Source organism: Dermochelys coriacea, chromosome 2 (genome assembly GCF_009764565.3).
Source record: "Dermochelys coriacea isolate rDerCor1 chromosome 2, rDerCor1.pri.v4, whole genome shotgun sequence".
NCBI lineage: Eukaryota > Metazoa > Chordata > Testudines > Dermochelyidae > Dermochelys > Dermochelys coriacea.
In genome coordinates, this window is record NC_050069.1 from 222,408,501 (window position 1) to 222,430,640 (window position 22,140).

The following is a 22,140-nucleotide window of genomic DNA, read 5'->3' on the forward strand; positions in this document are numbered from 1 at the left end:
CCTCAAGATAGCCAAGTCATTGTGGCGATCCCCCTCCTCTATTCTGCTGACTTCCAAGAAGGTGAAAAAGAAATATTATGTCCCTGCAAAGGGCTTTGAGTATTTGTACACTCATCTCCCTGCAGCGTCACTGATCATATCCACAGTAAATGAGAGGGACAGATAGGGCCAGGTTAGCGGGACACCAAAAGACTGGACTTGTTTGGCATGAAAGTTTACTCAACAGCCAGCTTACAGTTCAGGGTGTCTAATCACCAGGCCCAGCTGAGACGTTATAATTTCAATCTGTGGGACTCCCTTAATAAGTTCACAGGATCGTGCCCAAGAGTTCACTGTTTTAGTGAGCAAAGGCACAGCGGTGGCCAGAGGAGTCCTCCAGATGGTCTAGGATGCTACGGACTCATTGCATCAACGGTGGCCATGAGGCACAGCTCATGATTGCATGCCTTTGGGCAGTCCCTGGAGATTCAGGCCACAATCCAGGATCTCCCCTTTGAGGGTACAGATCTCTTTTGCAAGCTAACTGACTCGAGGCTCCATGGGCTTAAGGATTTCTGAGCCATCCTCCGCTCCTTGGGCCTGCATTCCTTTCAGCAGTCCAGGAAGCTGTTCCATCCTTTGCCCCCTCCTCCTCAGCTGCAGTCCAGATCCTGGGGGGCTCCCAGGTTGGGCTCTGCAGGAGTAAGGACAAGAAGGGGCCTAAGAGGTGCTATTCGTCGTCTTCCTGCCCAGCAGCACAGTCTGACCCTCCTAGAAATCAGGGAGGCTAGAAGCAGCCGTTTTGAGGGTATGTCCGAGGACGACAGCCCAGCCAGTTCACCGGATCCATCCCTCTTCTTTCTCAGCTGCCTCCTCCCTCTTTGGTTGGCCTGGTCCCGTATCACATAGGACCACTGAATGGTCAATATGGTTTCTTTGGGCTATACCCTCCCAACTCCCTTTCCCATCCCTCTTCAGGGACCCTCCTTACGAGAACCTCCTCGTTCAGGAGCTTGAAAACCTATGCCTGGGGGCAGTGGAAGAGGTTCCTGGGAACATGGAAGGAAGAGGATTCTACTCCTGCTGTTTCCTAATTCTGAATGCAAAAGGGGGCCTCAGACCTATCCTAGACCTGCGTCGCCTCAACAAATTTCTCAAGAAGTTGAAGCTTCGCATGGTCTCCCTGGCCTCCATCATTCCCTCCCTGGTTCCAAGATATTGGTATGCCACCCTCAATTTAAAGGATGCATATTTCCATCTTCCTGGGGCACCAGCGCTTCCTCCCTTTCATGTTGGGTCAGCGCCACTACCAGTTCATGGTGATGCCCTTTGGTCTCTGGTTGGCCTCGAGGGTGTTCACAAAGTATATAGCGTCAGTGGCCGCTTACCTACGACATCAGGGAGTCCAAATTTACCTGTACCTTGATGCTAATAAGATTAGGTGCGAAGGCATCTCGATCTGGTCTGTTCCACCACCATGACCTGGGGCTGATAATAAACGAGAAAAAGTCAACCCTAACTCGAGTGCAATGCATAGAATTTATCTGGGTGATTCTCGACTCCATTCAGGCCAGAGCCTTCTTCCCTGAGACTTGGTTCCAAGCAACGGGGGACCTTATCTCAGGCCTGCGAGTCCACCCGCTCATCACCATCCACACGTGCCTGAGACTGTTGGGTCACATGGCGGCATGCACGTACGTGGTCTGGCACGCACGACTCTGCCTCACTCCCTTACAGGCATGGCTGGCATTGGTCTGTGTCCCCAACTGACACACCATGTACCAAGTGGGTCAGGATTCCCGACAGCATACTGTTGTCTCTCATCTGATGGCAGGATCCCACATCGGTGCTGGAAGGAGTTCCCTTCGTGATCCTGGCCTTGTCAGTGACCCTTGTCTCCGACGCTTCAGATCTGGGATGAGGAGCCCACTTGGGCAATCTTAGTACTCAAGGTCATTGGTCCAGTCACGATTGTTCCCTGCATATCATTGTCAGGGAACTCAGGGCAGTTCGCCTAGCTTGCCAATCCTTTCAACCTCATATACAAGGCATGGTGGTTCAGGTCCTGACGCACAACATGGCTACAGTCTTCTATATCAACAGGCAGGGTGGAGCCAGGTTGTCTGCCATCTGCCAGGAAGCCCTCTGGCTCCGGGACTTCTGTCTGCAGGACAACATCCATCTTATAGCCACTCACCTTCCAGGAAGCAAGAACGCTTTGGCAGATCGCCTCAGCAGAATATTCTTGTCTCTCCACAAATGGTCTCTTCATCCGGAGGTGCTCAATTCCATCTTCCACAGGTGGGGAACTCCCCAGGTGGATCTGTTCGCGTCCAGGCAGAACAGAAAATGTCACATTTTTTGCTCGATTTGAGGCATGGACAGAGGATCCCTGTTGGATGCCTTTCTGCTTCTGTGGTCGGGGGCTCTAATGTACGCCTTCCCTCCAGTGCCATTGCTGCCCAGGGTCCTCATCAAGATCAAACAGGACAAGGCGAAGGTCATCCTCATAGCTCTGGCTTGGCCACACCAACACTGGTTCAATACTTTGCTGGACCTCTCAATGGCAACCCCGTTCCAGCTCACGCTCAGGTCGGACCTATTGTCCCAGAGCCACGGCAGTCTTCTGCACCCAAACCTGGCAGCACTACATCTGATGGCTTGGCTGCTGCATGGCTAAACGCACAGGAGCAGCAGTACATGGCCGAGGTTCAGCGAGTCAGGGAAGTAGGAAGTCCTCTACCAGAGCAACCTAACTAGCCAAATGGAAACAGTTCCGTTGCTGGATTACAGATAAGGGTGTCCATCCCGAGCGGGCTTCATTGCAGCTCATTCTAGATTACCCCCTACATCTCAAGCTCCAGGGCTTGTCTCTCTCGTTGATCAAGGTCCATCTAGCGGCCAGCTCGGCTTTCCATCCCACCGTTCGAGGGCAGGTTGGTTTTCACTCAGAATATCGTGGCCAGATTCCTTAAGGGCCTGGAGCACCTCTACCCGCACATCAGGAATCCCGTCCCTCCGTGGGACTTGAATCTGGTACTGTTGTGGCTCATGGGTCCCCCCTTCGAGCCTCTGGCTTCATGCTCTCTGCTTTTCATAGAATCATAGAATCATAGAATATCAGGGTTGGAAGGGACCCCAGAAGGTCATCTAGTCCAACCCCCTGCTCAAAGCAGGACCAAGTCCCAGTTAAATCATCCCAGCCAGGGCTTTGTCAAGCCTGACCTTAAAAACCTCTAAGGAAGGAGATTCTACCACCTCCCTAGGTAACGCATTCCAGTGTTTCACCACCCTCTTAGTGAAAAAGTTTTTCCTAATATCCAATCTAAACCTCCCCCATTGCAACTTGAGACCATTACTCCTCGTTCTGTCATCTGCTACCATTGAGAACAGTCTAGAGCCATCCTCTTTGAAACCCCCTTTCAGGTAGTTGAAAGCAGCTATCAAATCCCCCCTCATTCTTCTCTTCTGCAGACTAAATTCCTCTCCTGGAAGGTCTCATTCCTGGTGGCAGTGATGTCAGCCTGTCAGGTATCCAAGATTCAGGTGCTCACCTTAGAATCTCCTTCTATTCAGCAGAAGCTGGGAATGGGTGACAGGGGATGGATCACTTGATGATTACCTGTGCTGTTCGTTCCCTCTGGGGCACCTGCCATTGACCACTCTCGGAACACATGATACTGGGCTAGATAGACCTTTGATCTGACCCAGTATGGCCATTCTTATGTTCTACAAGGACAAGGTCCAGCTAAGACCTCACCCGGCTTTCCTTCCAAGGTAGTCTCTCGGTTTCGTTTGAGCTAGGTCATTTATTTACTGGTCTTCTTTCTGAAGCCATATAAGTCAGAGGAGGAGCACAGGCTACATTCCCTGGATTTCAAGAGGGCTCTGACCTCCTACATCGACAGGACCTCGCCATTCCGTAAGTTGAGGCAATTATTCATCGCTGTGGTTGACAGGATGAAAAGTCACCCGGTATCCGCTCAAAGAATTTCTTCTTGGATCGCTGCCTACATTCACTTCTGCTATGATCAAGTAAAGGTGCTGCTCCTGGCGATGGTGACCGTTCACTGTACCAGGGCACAGGCCTCTTCGGCAGCCTTTCTGGCCAAAGTGCCTATCTAAGACTTCTGTAGAGCGGCCGTCTGGTCGTCTGTCCATACCTTTACATCCCAGTATGCGATTACCCAGCAGGCCCGGGACGATGCTGGCTTCGGTAGGACAGTACTGCAAGCCGTTAAGTTGTGAACTCCTAACCCACCTCTGTAGATACTGCTTGTGAATCACCTAAAATGGAATCTAAATGAGCAGGCACTTGAAGAAAAAACAGTTACTTACCTTTTTGTAACTGTTGTTCTTTGAGATATGTTGCTCATGTCCATTCCATTACCTGCCCTCCTGCCCCTGTGTCGGAGGTGCTGGCAAGAAGGAATGAGAGGATGTAGGGCCGGCGGCTCCTGATATATTGCCTCATGAGCACGCCACTCCAGAGGGCACCACAACTGGCCCTACTGATACCACTAAGGCAGAAATCTCTGACAACTCTGATTGTCGTGGGCATGCACACACCTAAAATGGAATGGATGTGAGCAACACATCTCGAAGAACAACAGTTACGAAAAGGTAAGTAACCATTTTTTCACAGTAAATTAGAACCTTATATGTTTCCATTGCATGGCTTGTTACTGATGCTCTTTAGCTAAGACCATTCCCATCTCTCCCCTGCAGTTCAAAAAACAAACTTTTAATGGGTGTTTAATACTTAATTGTATTTCATCTTAATCACAGTATAGAGAAGGTGCCCACACCTTAAACTCCAGACCGCATCTCCAAATCTGCCATTTTCTCTCACTCTATTCCTGTGTTATGGTTTATTTTTATTTACCTGTTTGAGCTCCACCCCTTTAAAAAAATATCCCTGTGGACCTCAGCCTCATGTCCTACATTGTTTGCTCTTCTCATGCAAATATTCTATCCTCCTCCTGGATATTTTTCTCTGTTTTTCTTACCCTGTTGTCTGCTCATTTTCCTTTCTTTCCACCTCCAGTTTAGCACTTTGCTGACCTATAAAGATGCGTTTTGTCTTTTCCCCTTCTCCTTGCACCTGGGTTGTGGCCAGCCCAATGATCTTGCTCTTTGTGACAGCAGCAGCAGTTCTGATGTGCAGCAGGGCAAAGATTTCACTTTGGCTGTGCACTGGACAGCTGAGAGGCATCTGGGGTGAAGGTGAGGTAGTTGGTTAAGTTGCCATCATATTTGTGGAGGCTCGAGGTGACCAGAAGTCCTGGGATTTTACTGAAACAGCCTGCTCAATTTCAGCATAATTGTGACACTGCAGCAATTTTAGTAAATTGGTATATCTAGTTCCCCAGTTCATGTAGATATGTCATTACTATCCTTTGCCTTACAGCACTGTGTCCTTACGTTGTAAATGCTGAAGCTCTGGCAGAAACTATTCTTGGCACAGATTTGAGTTACTCTTCACATGTGTAGAAATTTTGCTTTGAATTTCCTAACCTTTGGTGCTCAGCTTTTCCTCCTGACCTTCTCTCTGTATGTGAGTCAGTCTCCTTGGTCTAATGTCTAGACCTTGGACCTTAGGCAGCAGGATACCACAGTGGATGCCAAGTTACCTCTTGGCATTCCTGATGTGTAAATACTTTTTATATTATCCTTAACTTGGACCAGATGGGTTCCTTAATGTACTGCAGCTACTGTTTTGTAAATAAAGCACTGCTTGCTGGTTTTTAGTGAAATAATCTAAAATTAAAAGTAGTTCATGTTTCTTGCCATCTATCCACTCCCATTCCTCTGAAACACACATTTTTTTCCATATTTATATTCTGTTAGTGCAGTTTAATTAATCCTCATTTCTGACACAAGAAAGCTAGATGAACGTTTAATCAACAAGCTTTATTCTAAATGCAAGAGGAATTGAGATCTATTCTTGTTGTAAACAAGTGATGCTCAGACCTAAGTGGTTCAGGAGCCCATTCACAATCAGAAAGAGCCACAGTAGTGTGAATTCATTGTTTCATTTACTATTTTATTGATATAAGTCTCACAGCAAAATGATTGACCAAGTATTCTACAGTTGGTTAATAACAAAGTAAAAACATCCTGATTGGTTAATAATTAAATCACACCGAGTTTTAATATCATGTGCTGCAAAGCCACAGGAAACACATTAAAGAGCCACTTGTGGCTCACAAGCTTCAGTCTGAGTTTCACTGCTCTAAACAAATAAAGAACTTCCCTGTGAGATGCAGTCCCTCATGACTTGGACAAGGCTTAAATACTATGATCTGTTTCAAGAACAACCATCTCAAACCCATCCCCAGAGTTTAAAATCGATTGATTGATCAGCTTTTGTGTTGGCTAATGTATAGGTCTGTCAAACACATTTAAACATTAGCTAAGATTTTGATCAGTCCTGGCATGCTAGTTGATGAGATAATAATACCTGTAAATGAGACCTCACAATCAGCTGCAGTGGAAAGGATTGTGTTGCAGCTAATGAATGCAAGTCAATTGGAAATATCAGCCAAACCTGAAAATAGGTCTCCACATAACTGGAAAATGAATTATGTTTTTAATGAGCTGTACGGGAAAGCTAAGGTGAAATTCTAGGTGGGAAATCTTTTCATTAAAACTCTGGTTCCAGGGTGCCTGCGACTGTGCAAATTGATTTTGCATAAACAGTTATTGTAGCTTGTTGAAATTCAGGCTCCTATCATCAAGGGATAAACTTGTTTTTTAAGGTATGTGTAGAGATTACAGAAACTTTAATCTAGGGAGGGTTCAGTGGGTAAGTATTTTGCATTGAGAAGCAATTAAGTTTGTTTTTCTTATATAGCTGCTTTTCACCCATGTTTTCTAAGCAGTCTTAGGCTGAAAGATGTGAAACACTTCTCAGCTTGATTAAAAAGCAAAATTTATTTTGCAAATTAAGTTTATTTACAGTTGGTGTTTAGTGGTACCATTTTGCTTATTTTATTTTATTTTTTATTTTATTTTATTTTATATTTTTGATATCCCATCACTTCTCCCAGACTAATGCTAGTGGCTACTGAGCATACTTTTGAAGTATAATTAGTCATGCTGTGAAATGTCTTAACTTTCAGGCTTTGAGATAGCTAGATTGCATACACTTTTCTTTTAAATTAAACACTTAGAATTTTACATTGTTATGAAATCTACTGATGTTAAACAAGTATGTTCCATGTGATGGTATTTATATACCAAATCTGACTTTCCATTGCTGTTTTTTGTAACAAAGCTTTAATTTTATTGTGTAGCCATTCCCTGAATATACTTTTCCACCACCTCTTCACTTTGGTGACGTTTTGGATGGCTGTGAGTGACTGACAATTGCTCTTTCCATTTAATTGTGAAAGAAGATGCTTCTCTGACTAACTTCAGATTAATCATAGCCATAAAAACTGGGTTAAAATCCTTGCAGTGAGCGTGGAGGGGTATGGATAGTTTTCTCCAAGTCTTGAGAATGTGCTCAAACCATTTAGGGTACGTCTACATAGCAAAGAAAAACCCGCTGCTGGCCCGGGTCAGCTGACTTGAGCTCATGGGGCTCACGCTGTAGGCTGTTTCATTGCTGTGTAGACTTCTGGCCTTGGACTCAGGTCCTAATCAGCTGGTGTAGGCCAGCAGTGGGTTTTTCTTTGCTGTGTAGATATACACATAGAGTTTCTAAACTGTGCAGAGGAAAAACCTTTATCACACAGAATCCCCATCATCAGGTCAGGATGGGTTTGCTGAGCAACTATTCACAAATTGGACGTGTGTGTGTGTGCGTGCACGCACGCACACATAAGGGACGTGTCATGGTCCATATGAACCACAGGTGCTTTTATGCCTTCCTACAGCTGTCATTTGCTCTTCCCCATTTGGCAGCTGTTGGGGCATGGGGTCAGGTGGCAGCATTATGTGCTTTGCCCTGTACTGTTACTGCGTTAGCCAAGTTGGATAATTCTTCTCCCTAGTTAAACCTGCCCAGCACGTGCGGAACACAGAGAAACGGTGTTGGCAAGATAAGGATGAGGGAAATAGGATTGTACAGGAGGCCCTTATTAGTAGGTCACCTGGGGCCTGATGAAAAATGGGTCTTTGGATCATGGTCATTATATCCTGTGGATGGTGCCTTATTGTCCTGTGGTGAGACATTGTGCCTTGTCCATTACTACATTCTCATACCTACATTAGTATTATGGTATTGCTGTAAAGTTTTTAATAATCCCTGTGGCTATCAAATTAGGGTAGAAACTGCTACCCTGACAATGAACTAATTTACAGTCAGAAAGCAAGGAAATGTAGCAGGACAGGCTGGAACTGTGTCCTGCACACTCTCTGCTCTACCTTGAAATTTCAGTGTACATAGTCAGGCTCTATATACTTTATGGCAGGTTGTGCCTAGGTTCTGTGGCAGGGCTCCCTGATTTACGCAGCACTGAAGTGCTGAATTCTGCCAATCCAGAAATTCTCTGGCAGTTTGAATTAAAAAAAATTTTTTTAAATGTATTTAAATAAGAGAGAAGACGACCCTCTTTAGCATGTTCCAGATATTCATTTTGAATATTCATGGTGTTATTGGAATGGATACAAAAAATGAGTGTGTTCATGTGCTCGGTGGTATTCAACAGGGGTACTAGAATTTTTGTGTCCAGTTCATCATCTGAGCTCCGTGCAGGCAAACTCCCAAGTAGCTGCCTGCCTCAAGTTGACAAACTTTGTTTTCTTGCACTCTTCCCATCTAAAGCCTTCCCAATTTAGCAGTTTATACCCTAATTTGATAGCCACAGGGATTATTAAAAACTTTACAGCAGTACCATAATACTAATGTAGGTATTAGAATGTAGTAATGGACAAGAACATGGACAAATGCTTCAGCATTTGTTGTAATAAATGAAATTATAGTCACAGCCAGACTGAAGCGAGAACTGATTTGGCCACCTTCAGCCAGTGAATGTTGTTGCTGAATTATAGCATCCCCTCTCTTGTCTCCCTGCATGGGGCTGTAGCGTAAAGGAAATGTGACAGACCTGGAATTGTAACTCAAATTTTATGGCTAAAATATTGTAACCTCCATAAACATTTCTCATTAGAACCAGAAATTTTTGAATAGTTTAATGGGTGAATTAGAGTATTGAAACATTTAGCAGTGCTCATTTTTCTGCCTAACATATTATCTTGCTTCCTCATAACTTGAAGACCAGGTACAAATTTTAAAGATGTTGATTAGAAATTAAATTAAAATTGTTTCAGAAGCCCATGAGGCCAGGATGTAAGAAGTTGTGGCACAAATATTGTATTTGTAATTTGTTTCCTATTCTTTATCCCACTGAATGTTGGCATTGCCTATGAGACAAATACTGATTTCCTCTACTTATTATTGAAGACATTGCACCTTTAAAAGCAGCATAATAGTGAATCTTGATTAGTACAAGATCTCAGTTTAATTTGACTTTTTAGAATCTTTTTAAAAAAATGTGAGTAGTGGAGAGAATAGCAAAGTGCATCTGTCCCATTGCAAGACAAGTTCAGTATCTAGGAAAGCACTCCGCACCAATTCATTTAAGCTGTAGCTTAGAAATAAGCAATATCCTTCCAGGGAAAAGACATTTTAATGAGATTTGAAGCTGGAAGGGGTAACATTGTAGTAACTGCTGGAATGTCTGCATTTTCCCCCTCTTCCCATTAAAAGGGATTAATCCTAAACAGAGGAGTCTACCTGTCTGTGTCTTCACTGTCACTATGTGTTGGACAATGTCAAAGATTTTCAGTGGGTTTTGTAGTAAGTCAGAATCTGTAACTTGTCCTACGCTAAGTTTGGATTTTGTTGGTGTAGTTTAGTCATAAAAATCTCCAGTTTTTCACCGAAAGGAGAAAAACAATCTGCCTGCTGCAAGGAGCAGGATGTAGATGACTGTAGGAGAAGATGTAATTTTGTAATTTTTGGAGTGATTACTTGTCATGTATCTCTTCTTCTCCCCCCCGCTCCCCAAGTACATTTGAGTCACAAGCTGTGAAAACATTGAGTGCTGCTATCAGGTAAATCAAATGATTGATATCCATCTACTATTAATGCTGATATCTTGAAAGGTGATCGTGATTCGGTAGCAGTGGAAATAATAACAAAGGTGTGGTGATGCAAAGCTTTCTAAACTAGGCTTCTAGTTTGATTTTACCTTTTTCACTACTGCATTTGACAAATAAGATTCCTTCTGTTTTAAAATAAATAAATAAAGATGCCTTGTGAAGGAATACTCACATTCTCCTCCTTGCAGAGATGATTTGTGGGAGCTGAACACAGATAAATATAATTTTACAAAGATTTGATTGACCTACTGTAAAACTTACAGTAAACTGATAAATGCTCTCTGATGTGACACCTTTGGTTACATTGAAATACATAAATAGGAGCAGAGTAGCAGCCTTGTTAGTCTGTATTCGCAAAAAGAAAAGGAGTACTTGTGGCACCTTAGAGACTAACAAATTTATTTGATCATAAGCTTTCGTGAGCTACAGCATCAGATGCATCCGATGAAGTGAGCTGTAGCTCACAAAAGTTTATGCTCAAATAAATTTGTTAGTCTCTAAGGTGCCACAAGTACTCCTTTTCTTTTTTATAAACAGGAGCACACCTGTATGGTCTTTTGAAACTTGCTCACATTTCTCTGTTAAATGAATTGCAGAACATAAAGGGAAGCTAGTGAGAAGTAAGCTAGGGTGTGAATTTAAAGCCCAAATTCTGCACTCACTCCTTGTGTGGACACTTTTGATTCATGCTAAGTGTGTCTGCACAGGAAGTTAGTGCAGAATAGTTATTTGCACTTATAGCTATTCCACATTAGCTATTCTTGGCTCTTCCCTGCATAGACAAGCCCAGAGAGGGAAGAGAACTTTGTATTTGAGATGTAGAAAAATATTAGTGGAGACCTTATTTGTTGTGCATAAAGAAGGTTGAACAATAATAAATGGAGAACTCTGTCCCTATCGGGGGGGAGGACAACATGTAACTCTCTTTTGTAGAGCATCAGGTATGCTGTGGATTTTAACTTTTAACGTACATGTTCAGGAAATACAGCTAAAGCAAAATATAACTTTGTTTTAATGCATTTTCAGGAGATACAGTTGGAACATGCAAAACAAGCATTTGTGCAGCGAGACAATGCTCAAGCTGGAAGAGTCACTGCCATTGACTTCAGAGACATTATGGTCACTATCCGGCCACACATGTTGACACCGTTTGTAGAAGAATGTCTAGTAGCAGTAAGTTGTGCATAGCTTATTTGTACTGTTGTAGAGATCAGGGCCTCATTGTGCAAACACAGTTAGAGACAGTCCCTTCCCAAAATTTATTATTCTGTTTGCACCCTGTGCCCATCACTTGATACATAATTGTCCACATACACAAACTTAGACTCTCATCTCGGGCTATATCTTTTCAGAGATCCTCCTATCAATTCCTCACACAAGAGCCCAAGCAAATTATGAATGGTTGAAAACCTTGGGCTGTGTCATATCAACATATCGTTCTGTCGTGGTAAATTGTACTCTATTCCAACAAGCCATCTGAGCAATCATTCTTGAAATGTTTGTTTTGTTAGCTTAAAGTTCCACTAATAGCTCACAATTGTGTGTAGTATCTGGATCAGTGAAAACTGGAAATTGTCACTAGAAACTGTTGAAAGAGCTTTTCAAACCATATTATAGAATGAATAGAAATTAGATCAGACTTCGGTTGGTTCATCCAGTCTATTCTGTGGCAGTTTGGGTTTATTCCCTATAATATATTCTCCTCCCCCCCAATACTTTTCCATTCAGATTTTAAATGTATCACACTCTACACTTTCCACCCCTTCTTTTGGTCAGTGATTCTAGCCTTGTGCTGAATATCTTAATTTTGGACTCATTTGGCCTATATTTTTGTGGTAGTGCCTAGATCTGACTCTGCTACTGTGGGTGAGGTCTCTTCAGAGCCATGTAGAGAGAGTTGCCTCTGCATATCCAACCTAACAATGACTTTCATGTATCTTTTTCTTTCCCCCATCTCCTGTATCATATCTCATGTTTTCAGTGGTCAGAAATGTGCTAGGTTATGAATGCTGTACTTAAATTATGTTGTACTGAATGTACTTATTGTATTTAACCAACACAGTGTGCTCTGAATTGAAATGTTTGGGTTAACTATTTTTAAAATGTGTTTGATTAAGTTTTTCTGTGTATCTATAAGTTTTAAGATTTTCTCAATTGAAGAAATAAACCAATTTATAAAATATGTCCAACTGAAACAGTATTGAAACTTGAACTCTGTAAATTACTGTTGGTCATGTTGTTATAATCCTGCATATGTATTTGTTTAGGCTTCTAGGGGTGGGGTGAGTCTTACATTCTGGTTATGATTAGTTTCAGTAACATAAGACTCTTTCATATGGCTATTTATTTTGCATTTAAAAAAAGAATCCCTTGCTACTGTCATTGTTATAAACTAATGTTGTTTCAAAGCTTTATTCAAAGATTTTCTTGATCCTAAAATGTTGCAAAACATTCAAAATAGCTCCTCTCCTTCTCTCTTCTTTTACTCTCTCTGTTCCAGGCTGCTGGAGGTACCACTTCCCATCAGGTCAGCTTTTCCTATTTTAATGGATTTAATTCCCTCCTTAACAACATGGAGCTCATTAGGAAGATCTACAGTACTCTGGCTGGAAATAGAAAAGATGTGGAAGTGACTAAAGGTTAGTAGAAATGTTCTGACTGTGCAGTCAGGAAGTTTTCCTGGAGTATTGGCCTGGGGGAGGGAACTCATTCATGTGCTTTTAAAGCAAATAAACAAACTTGTGCCTGTGTTTTCAGCTCTTTGTGGTGTATTGTTCAACCATTCATGCTCCTGTTTAGTCCATCCTCCGGGATTTCCATTTTGTTACCAAGGAGAAAGTCCTAGGAAACTGAAGATGTCTGTGGGGGAAGGGAGCTGGGTGAGGAGAGAATGTAAAGATATTTAAAGTCTTCAAAAACTTCCTAGGACTCCTGCCAAATTGGCAGCCTATTAAAACTGACCTTCAAGGGTAGTTGAAGAATTCCATAAACTTGTAGTGGCGGCATAGTAAGCTGATCTACAAGCTTGGAACAAGATGTTATCTGCTCTATCTAATCGCTTTTATAGAGAATTCCCTCTGCAACACCAAAGCTTCATTAATGTGGCCTACTGGGACATATACATGAAAAGGTCCACATCTTTGTTCCTGGGGTGTTTGGATTTGTTGTTGTTTTTTCCCCTCTGACCCACAATTGATTGATACCGTATGTCAGATATCTTAAATCCTGCTGATAGCACTGAGTTTGAAAACCAGAAAGCTACTCTATTTCCATGCTTGATGTAGTATTTAAAACATAGATTTACACTGTGGTGGGAGCACTTTTTGCAGTGTCTTGGTTTAATATTAAACTGAATTATGACTCTGGGATGCTCGGGGAGTTCTGTTTTGGTTTGATTAGTTTTCCTCTCTCATATATTTTTATTCTGTTGTAGAGGAGTTTGTTCTGGCAGCTCAGAAATTTGGTCAGGTTACACCAATGGAAGTTGACATCTTGTTTCAGTTAGCAGATTTATATGAGCCACGGGGGTAAGTAGAAATTCTCTCTCTCTCTCTTTTTTTTTTTTTTTTAAACAGTGGGAAGTGGGGGAGTGATATTCTAGAGCACTGCCTAGAAGTACAGGTAACTTATAGTTGTTTGAAAACCCTCTATTTAATGTAAATTTCAGTTTAGTGTTTGCTTGGTCCTCACAGACGCATGACATTAGCTGACATTGAAAGAATTGCTCCTCTGGAAGAGGGAACACTGCCCTACAATCTGGCTGAGGCTCAGAGACAGGTAAGAAAAGAAGCTGTAATGGTGCTTTTAGCATACTTTTTTATTCCTTCCTCCCTCCCAATGCCCAGCTCCTCTCTTCTTGTCCGAGTTGGCCATTTTTCCTTTCTTTTGCACTTTATAACCTAAAGAACAGGGGGCCATTTAAGAAGATGAAGTGTGATAGATTTGATTGCAAGGATAAAACAAAAGTGTAAAAGTGTCATCTAACCACTTACAAAAAGATGATGTATGCTCACTTACTAGAAGTTTAACCCGCCCTGATTATCTCCCTCACAGTAGTTTTTAATGAGGAAGACTTTCTGATTTCAGGTTTCAGAGTAGTAGCCGTGTTAGCCTGTATCCGAAAAAGAAAAGGAGGACTTGGGGCACCTTAGAGACTAACAAATTTATTTGAGCATAAGCTTTCGTGAGCTACAGCTCACTTCATTGGGTGCATTCAGTGGAAAATACAGTGGGGAGATTTATATACACAGAGAACATGAAACAATGGGTGTTGCCATACACACTGTAATGAGAGTGATCAGGTAAAGTGAGCTATTACCAGCAAGAGGTGGTGGGGGGGAACTTTTGTAGTGATGATCAAGGTGGGCCATTTCCAGCAGTTGACAAGAGCCTCTGAGGAACAGCGGGGGCGGGGGGCGGGGGATAAACATGGGGAAATAGTTTTACTTTGCATAATGACCCATCCATTCCCAGTCTTTATTCAATCCTGAGTTAATTGTGTTCAGTTTGCAAATTAATTCCAATTCAGCAGTCTCTCGTTGGAGTCTGTTTTGGAAGTTTTTTTGTCGAAGAATTGCCACTTTTAGGTCTGTAATCGAGTGACCAAAGAGATTTGAAGTGTTCTCGCACTGGTTTTTGAATGTTACAATTCTTGATGTCTGATTTGTGTCCATTTATTCTTTTATGTAGAGACTGTCCAGTCTGGTCAATATACATGGCAGAGGTGCATTGCTGGCACATGATGGCATATATCCCATTGGTGGATGTGCAGGTGAACGAGCCGCTGATGTGATTAGGCCCTATGATGGTGTCCCCTGAATAGATATGTGGACACAGTTGTCAACGGGCTTTGTTGCAAGGATATGTTCCTGGGTTAGTGGTTCTGTTGTGTGGTGTGTGGTTGCTGGTGAGTATTTGCTTCAGTCACAGAAACAACTCTGACATCATAATCAAAAAGGCTGACAAAGGAGGTGCTGTCGTCATCATGAATACGTCGGAATATGAACAAGAGGCTGCTAGGCAGCTCTCCAACACCACTTTGTACAAGCCCATTACCCTCCAATCCCACTGAGGGTTACCAAAAGAAACTACAGCATTTGCTCAAGAAACTCCCTGAAAAAGCACAAGAACAAATCCACATAGACACACCCCTGGAACCCCGAGCAGGCGTATTCTATCTGCTACCCAAGATCCATAAACCTGCAAATCCTGCACGCCTCATCATCTCAGGCATTGGCACCCTGACAGCAGGATTGTCTAGCTATGTAGACTCCCTCCTCAGGCCCTATGCTACCAGCACTCCCAGCTATCTTCGAGACACGACTGACTTCCTGAGGAAACTACAATCCATCGGTGATCTTCCTAAAAACACCATCCTAGCCACTATGGATGTAGAAGCCCTCTACACCAACATTCCACACAAAGATGGAGTCAGGAACAAGCAGTCAGGAACAGCCGATAATGTCACGGCAAACCTGGTGGCTGAACTTTGTGACTTTGTCCTCACCCATAACTATTTCACATTTGGGGACAATATATACCTTCAAATCAGCGGCACTGTTAGGAGTACCTGCATGGCCTCACAGTATGCCAACATTTTTATGGCTGATTTAGAACAACGCTTCCTCAGCTCTCATCCCCTAATGCCCCTACTCTACTTGAGCTGCATTGATGACAACTTCATCATCTGGACCCATGGAAAAGAAGCCCTTGAGGAATTCCACCATGATTTCAACAATTTCCATCCCACCATCAACCTCAGCCTGGACCAGTCCACACAAGAGATCCACTTCCTGGACATTATGGTGCTAAAAAGTGACATAAACATAAACACCACCCTATACCCGAAACCTACTGACCACTATGCCTACCTACATGCCTCCAGCTTTCATCCAGACCACACCACATGATCCATTGTCTACAGCCAAGCTCTACGATATAACCACATTTGCTCCAACACCTCAGACAGAGACAAACACCTACAAGATCTCTATCAAGTGTTCTTACCACTACAATACCCACCTGCTGAAGTGAAGAAACAGATTGACAGAGCCAGCAGAGTACCCAGAAGTCACCTACTACAGGACAGGCCCAACAGAAAATAACAGAACACCACTAGGCCATCACCTTCAGCCCCCAACTAAAACCTCTCCAGCGTATCATCAAGGATCTACAACCTATCCTGAAGGACGACCCATCACTCTCACAGATCTTGGGAGACAGGCCAGTCCTTGCTTACAGACAGCCCCCCAACCTGAAGCAAATACCAGCAACCACACAACAGAACCACTAACCCAGGAACCTATCTTTGCAACAAAGCCATTGCCAACTGTGTCCACATCTTTTCAGGGGACACAATCATAGGCCTAATCACATCAGCCACTCTATCAGAGGCTCGTTCACCTGCACATCCACCAATGGGATATATAGATTCATAGATACTAAGGTCAGAAGGGACCATTCTGATCATCTAGTCTGACCTCCTGCACAGCGTAGGCCACAGAATCTCACCCACCCACTCCTACGAAAAACCTCACCTATGTCTGAGCTATTGAAGTCCTCAAATCATGGTTTAAAGACTTCAAGGAGCAGAGAAGCCTCCCTCAAGTCACCTATGCCCCATGCTACAGAGGAAGGCGAAAAACCTCCAGGGCCTCTCCAATCTGCCCTGGAGGAAAATTCCTTCCCGACCCCAAATATGGCAATCAGCTAAACCCTGAGCTGTGTCCACATCTTTTCAGGGGACACTATCATAGGGCCTAATCACATCAGCCACACTATCAGAGGCTCGTTCACCTGCACATCCACCAATGGGATATATGAGATCATGTGCCAGCAATGCCCCTCTGCCATGTACATTGGTCAAACTGGACAGTCTCCATGTAAAATAATAAATGAACACAAATCAGACGTCAAGAATTATAACATTCAAAGACCGGTGGGAGAACACTTCAAATCTCTTTGGTCACTCGATTACAGACCTAAAAGTGTCAATTCTTCGACAAAAAAACTTCAAAAACAGACTCCAACGAGAGACTGCTGAATTGGAATTAATTTGCAAACTGGATACAATTAACTTAGGCTTGAATAAAGACTGGGAGGGGATGGGTCATTACGCAAAGTAAAACTATTTCCCCATGTTTATTCCCCCTTCCCAACCCGCTGTTCCTCAGACGTTCTTGTCAACTGCTGGAAATGGCCCACCTTGATTATCACTACAAAAGGTTCCCCCCCTCTCCTGTTGGTAATAGCTCACCTTACCTGATCGCTCTAGTTACAGTGTGTATGGCAACACCCATTGTTTCATGTTCTCTGTGTATATAAATCTCCCCACAGTATCTTCCACTGAATGCATCCAATGAAGTGAGCTGTAGCTCACGAAAGCTTATGCTCAAATAAATTTGTTAGTCTCTAAGGTGCCCCAAGTCCTCCTTTTCTTTTTTCTGATTTCAGTATGGATGTCAGTTCTGGCATTCAGCATGCTAAATGAAAACGGCAGTCCTTGTTCTAAAGAGATGTACGTGTTCAAGTCTTGAGCACATTGTCTGTCTGTTATGCTTTACATTTAGTGTGCCATCATAGTTTAAAAACTAAGACTCTCTGCTGTGTGGAAGGATTCATAAGTTATATGGAAAAAATGTAAGACATGGGACTGTTCTATGGTTTATCAGAAAATGATCTTTGTCATTATGTGAGGCAAAAAAGAACCTTGGGAACTCTCTTTTTTAATCTCATAGACGTCTTGAATTTTAGTTTGTAATCACGTTTTTGTGGGTCTTTCCAACTTTCTTAAAACTGACGCAGTCTTGGGTGTAGATAGTTAGAAAAACATAGTTTAAGGCAAACCAAGTTTTGTATCTTGCAGGACTAAATTTTTTTTTGTTCTGAGCTTTGGGTCTGTGCAGAGACGCCAGTTCGATCACAATGAATTGATGCAGGCTACTTTTTAGGACTAACAGGCCTTCAGCCAGGCTTCTGTGTGTGTGTGTATACGTGCACATGTGTCTGTGCGCCCCATCCCCCTCCCAATCTAATGCAGTAACCGGGTTCTTTTTTAGCAATTTCTAATTATTGAGTGTACTATAATGAATTCTAATTAGCTGACTCCCAAAAGCTGACCATCTCTTCCTAGAAGTTCTGCAAGGGAGCTAAGAAGCGATTGTCTTGTACTATGTATTAATTAGTGTAAGCTACAGTAGGTAGCAGTAGTACAGCTAAAACTATGGATGGTTGTGGTGATGGAAACATCTGCGTCATGCATTCTCTCAAATTTTCTGCATGGGGTCGAATGTCTGTTCAGGTGTTCTTTGTTCTGCGTTATGCTGTTTTTAAGAAGATGGGAAATGCCCAAGAAGCCTGTTTAAATCATCCCCACTTCTGGTTGTCAGTTGTACCTCTTAACTCCTCCCATCCAGCTTTTATTTTACTGTCATCTACTTCAGTGGTTCTCAACCAGGGGTACATGTACTCTTGGCGGTACTTAGAGGTCTTCCAGGGGTACATAAACTCATTTAGATATTTGCCTACTTTTACAGCAGGCTGCAAAAAAGCACTAGCAAAGTCAATACAAATTAAAATTTCATTCAGACAATGACTTGTTTATATTGCTCTGTATACTATACACTGAAATGTAAGTACAATATTTATATTCCAGTCGATTTATTTTATAATTATATGGTCAAAATGAGAGCATAAGCAATTTTTCAATAATAGTGTACTGTGACAGTTTTGTATTTTTATGTGTGATTTTGTAAGCAAGTAGTTTTTAAGTGAGGTGAAACTTCAGGGTACGCAAGACAAATCAGACTCCTACAAGTAGTCTGGAAAGGTTGAGAACCACTGATTCTACTTGATGCTTGTAGTGAAAGAATTTTAGTTACTTTGTAGTAAACTGTGATGCATTTAATTTATTTTTAGGCAATTCAAGCTGTTTGCTGTAGATCACTAGAATATATAACAGTACATTTAAAAAAACTGATAAAATAAAATAAGGAAAAATAGACTATTTCAGTAGTGAAATTAAAACTTCCATATTGTCCTATTCCCTAGAGCATCCACCACTTATTAGAGAAGGTAATGGTAGGAAAGGAGAGTGTAAGGATTACCACTGTCTCTGAATTCCTTTCTGCTACTAGGAAGCAATTCTGAACATGGAACATTTCTTAAATGTAAATCCAATCAGTGTTTGAATACTAACACACAGGAATTTCAAAGTAGAATTGTTTCCAGGTGTAGGAAATGGTGATTTGTCTGCCAGTGCTTTATTTATAAAGCATTTTGGTCACTGTTTGACTTTGGGGATATCTTATTATGTTGGGAACGCCCAGTGCTCTTGTCTTTTCCATTCCAGTCATAACAGGTTACATTTTTGCAATAACACAGAAAATGGAACTGCAATTTTCAATTGTAGGCGTTTTTTTCTAACATACCGCTGGGATTACCTAGCGGTATATCTGACATTAGCTTCACTCTACACATATCTACTGTCCACGTATCTATCTGGTTATAAGATTTACTGTAGTGAAATGGTAGTCTAATTTTTTTTTTTTAACTCTTCTCATTGTCCCAACCCCTCCCCTTGCAGAAAGCTCCAGGTGATGTTTCTCGCCCTATTCTCATCCAGATAGCAGAATCGGCCTACAGGTTTGCCCTGGGTTCAATTGCTGGAGGTTAGTCATGGATAAGTGCAAGAATGTGCATCTTTCTTTCGTTCTTTTTTTCATTCTTCTGTTTAATTGTAGGAAGATAAAGCCTTGCCTATCTTTCTTTTTGAGCCATAACTATGAGAGAGAATTAGAGCAGGGGGAACCTGTTATATAATTTCTTCTGTACTGGCAAGTGATCCGAGATTTACAGGTGGTTTTTCTACCTGGCTTGTCACCAGACTGGTTTCATAAGAGACAGGCTAATGATCAGGAAGGGCTATGATATGCACTTTTAATTAAAATGGACTGTGACACCCCTTTATTGAATCAGCTTATATTGTAGATGAAAAAGACACAAGTGATTATTGAGATATAAACATAGAATGTGTTTGTTAGTGTTTTTTTTTTTAAAAAAACATTGTATGCAAAAAACACTTTTCCACACATCAAATTTTATTTGCAGCTGTTGGAGCTACTGCAGTGTATCCAATTGATCTGGTGAAAACTCGAATGCAAAACCAGCGCTCTACTGGGTCATTTGTGGGAGAACTTATGTACAAAAACAGCTTTGATTGCTTTAAGAAAGTGCTGCGGTATGAAGGCTTCTTTGGACTGTACAGAGGTCAGTTTCCAAATGTCATATATAATAATAATAATAATAATAATAAACTAAAACAAATTTTCTGCCAACCTGAATTCCTCAGTCTCGGTTGTTGGGGTTTGAATAAAAAGGGAAAAAACTAATATTCTGGGCCTGGTTTATGCTTGTGTAGTCTAAATGTCTTTGATCAGACTTGTTGCTCCTAATATTAAGTCACAATTCTCTTCTAGGTCAGGGGTCTGCGAACTTTTTCATAGTACAAAGCACATCTTAATTGAGAAATTATCTTGGGGGCCTCTTCCTCTCTCCATTCACAATGTCATGGACCACCTCCCCTCCCATCTGCAGTTGAATAGCACTGCTGTGGCAACTACAGCAATTGCTTACAGGGAAAACTTAGCATTAGAAAAGCTTTGATGTCCTTTTGCAGTCTTTAATATGATGAGTGTCTTGTAATTTTTGACAAGTTAATCAAACCATCTACTTCTGCTCTTCATTTTATTGCACCCTTCCATCTGTTAAGTTTCTTTTGGCTGAAAACAAGAAGGAAAGTCAATACCATGTGAACAGCCAGCTCTTGGACCATCAGCATGTACTTCACTGATCACGAGTTGTCTACAGAATGGAGTTTGTCATCTTTTATGTACACCAGTCCCTGTTATCTTGCCAGCCATGGCTCCAATTCAGAATCCAAGAGACTGCTGGGTTCAAGTATTGACACAAAAAGAAAAAACATCAACGGTATTACTTCAGGTTATGGATAGGTTGTCACAGATAATAATAAACTGATACACATTTTCTAGTGGTGGCACACAGGTAAAATAAATTACTCTTCTTCTGGAATCAGACATATTAAGTACACTACCAGAGGTAAAAAGAAAAGGAGTACTTGTGGCACCTTAGAGACTAACAAATTTATTAGAGCATAAGCTTTCGTGAGCTACAGCTCACTTCATCGAATGCATCCGATGAAGTGAGCTGTAGCTCACGAAAGCTTATGCTCTAATAAATTTGTTAGTCTCTAAGGTGCCACAAGTACTCCTTTTCTTTTTGCGAATACAGACTAACACGGCTGCTACTCTGATACCAGAGGTAGTTTATGCTCCTGTGACACATATATCAGTGAAGATTCCGACTTTCATTTCCTATTTTGTCCTCATACAAACCTGGATTGAAGCTGATTTTGGATATCTTTTTAGAGTAAGCATACTAGACACTGTATTGACTGAACATAATTTCTGAAAACATCTTTTGTTTTTGGTCTGACTTCCTGTAAGAAATTCAACCTGAGGCACACATGAAGCATAGAAAATTTCAGTCCAGCTGATTACAGTTTGACAAAGTTATGAGCAACAGAAAACAGAGAGTTATAATACAAAGTGGTAGACAACCGTAATAATAGTTTGCAGTGGTGATGTAGACTTGAGGAAGAGCTCTGTGCAGCTTGAAACCTTGTACCTTCTTCCAACAGAAGTTGGTCCAATAAATACCAATAAAACCTACCTTGTCTCAACCTTAATAATAGGTGTTGCTACACATTCTCCCTGTAACACAGTGCTCCCCGAGGCGTGCCCCCGTAAGGGGTGTGAAGGAGCATTCAGGGAGGGGGGTGTGGCGGGACCTGGGACAACACCCGTGGGGGGCAGGGAGGGAGTGCCATCCAGTTGCAGCTCCATCCCCAGCCACAGTTCCGCCCCGCCCTCATTTCCTCTCCATCAGAAGGCCAGCTTTGCCTCTAGCCCCAGCTCCTCCCCCACCCCAGTTCTGCCCCCACTCCACCTCAGCCCATGCTCCTCTGCTGAG

General features: G+C 42.3%; 1 protein-coding gene across 6 annotated transcripts in view; it reads left to right on the forward strand.

Moving 5' to 3' along the window:
• The window catches only part of SLC25A13 (solute carrier family 25 member 13), a 139,572-nt gene that overhangs the window by 75,306 nt on the left and 42,126 nt on the right, over positions 1-22,140 (forward strand). For all 6 annotated transcript variants that reach the window (XM_038391675.2, XM_038391674.2, XM_043509260.1 and 3 more), the window contains 6 exons: positions 11,119-11,265; positions 12,593-12,731; positions 13,526-13,619; positions 13,785-13,869; positions 19,676-19,760; positions 20,200-20,358. In XM_038391675.2, the coding sequence (XP_038247603.1) occupies positions 11,119-11,265; positions 12,593-12,731; positions 13,526-13,619; positions 13,785-13,869; positions 19,676-19,760; positions 20,200-20,358 (709 nt within the window). The remainder of the gene's footprint in view (positions 1-11,118; positions 11,266-12,592; positions 12,732-13,525; positions 13,620-13,784; positions 13,870-19,675; positions 19,761-20,199; positions 20,359-22,140) is intronic.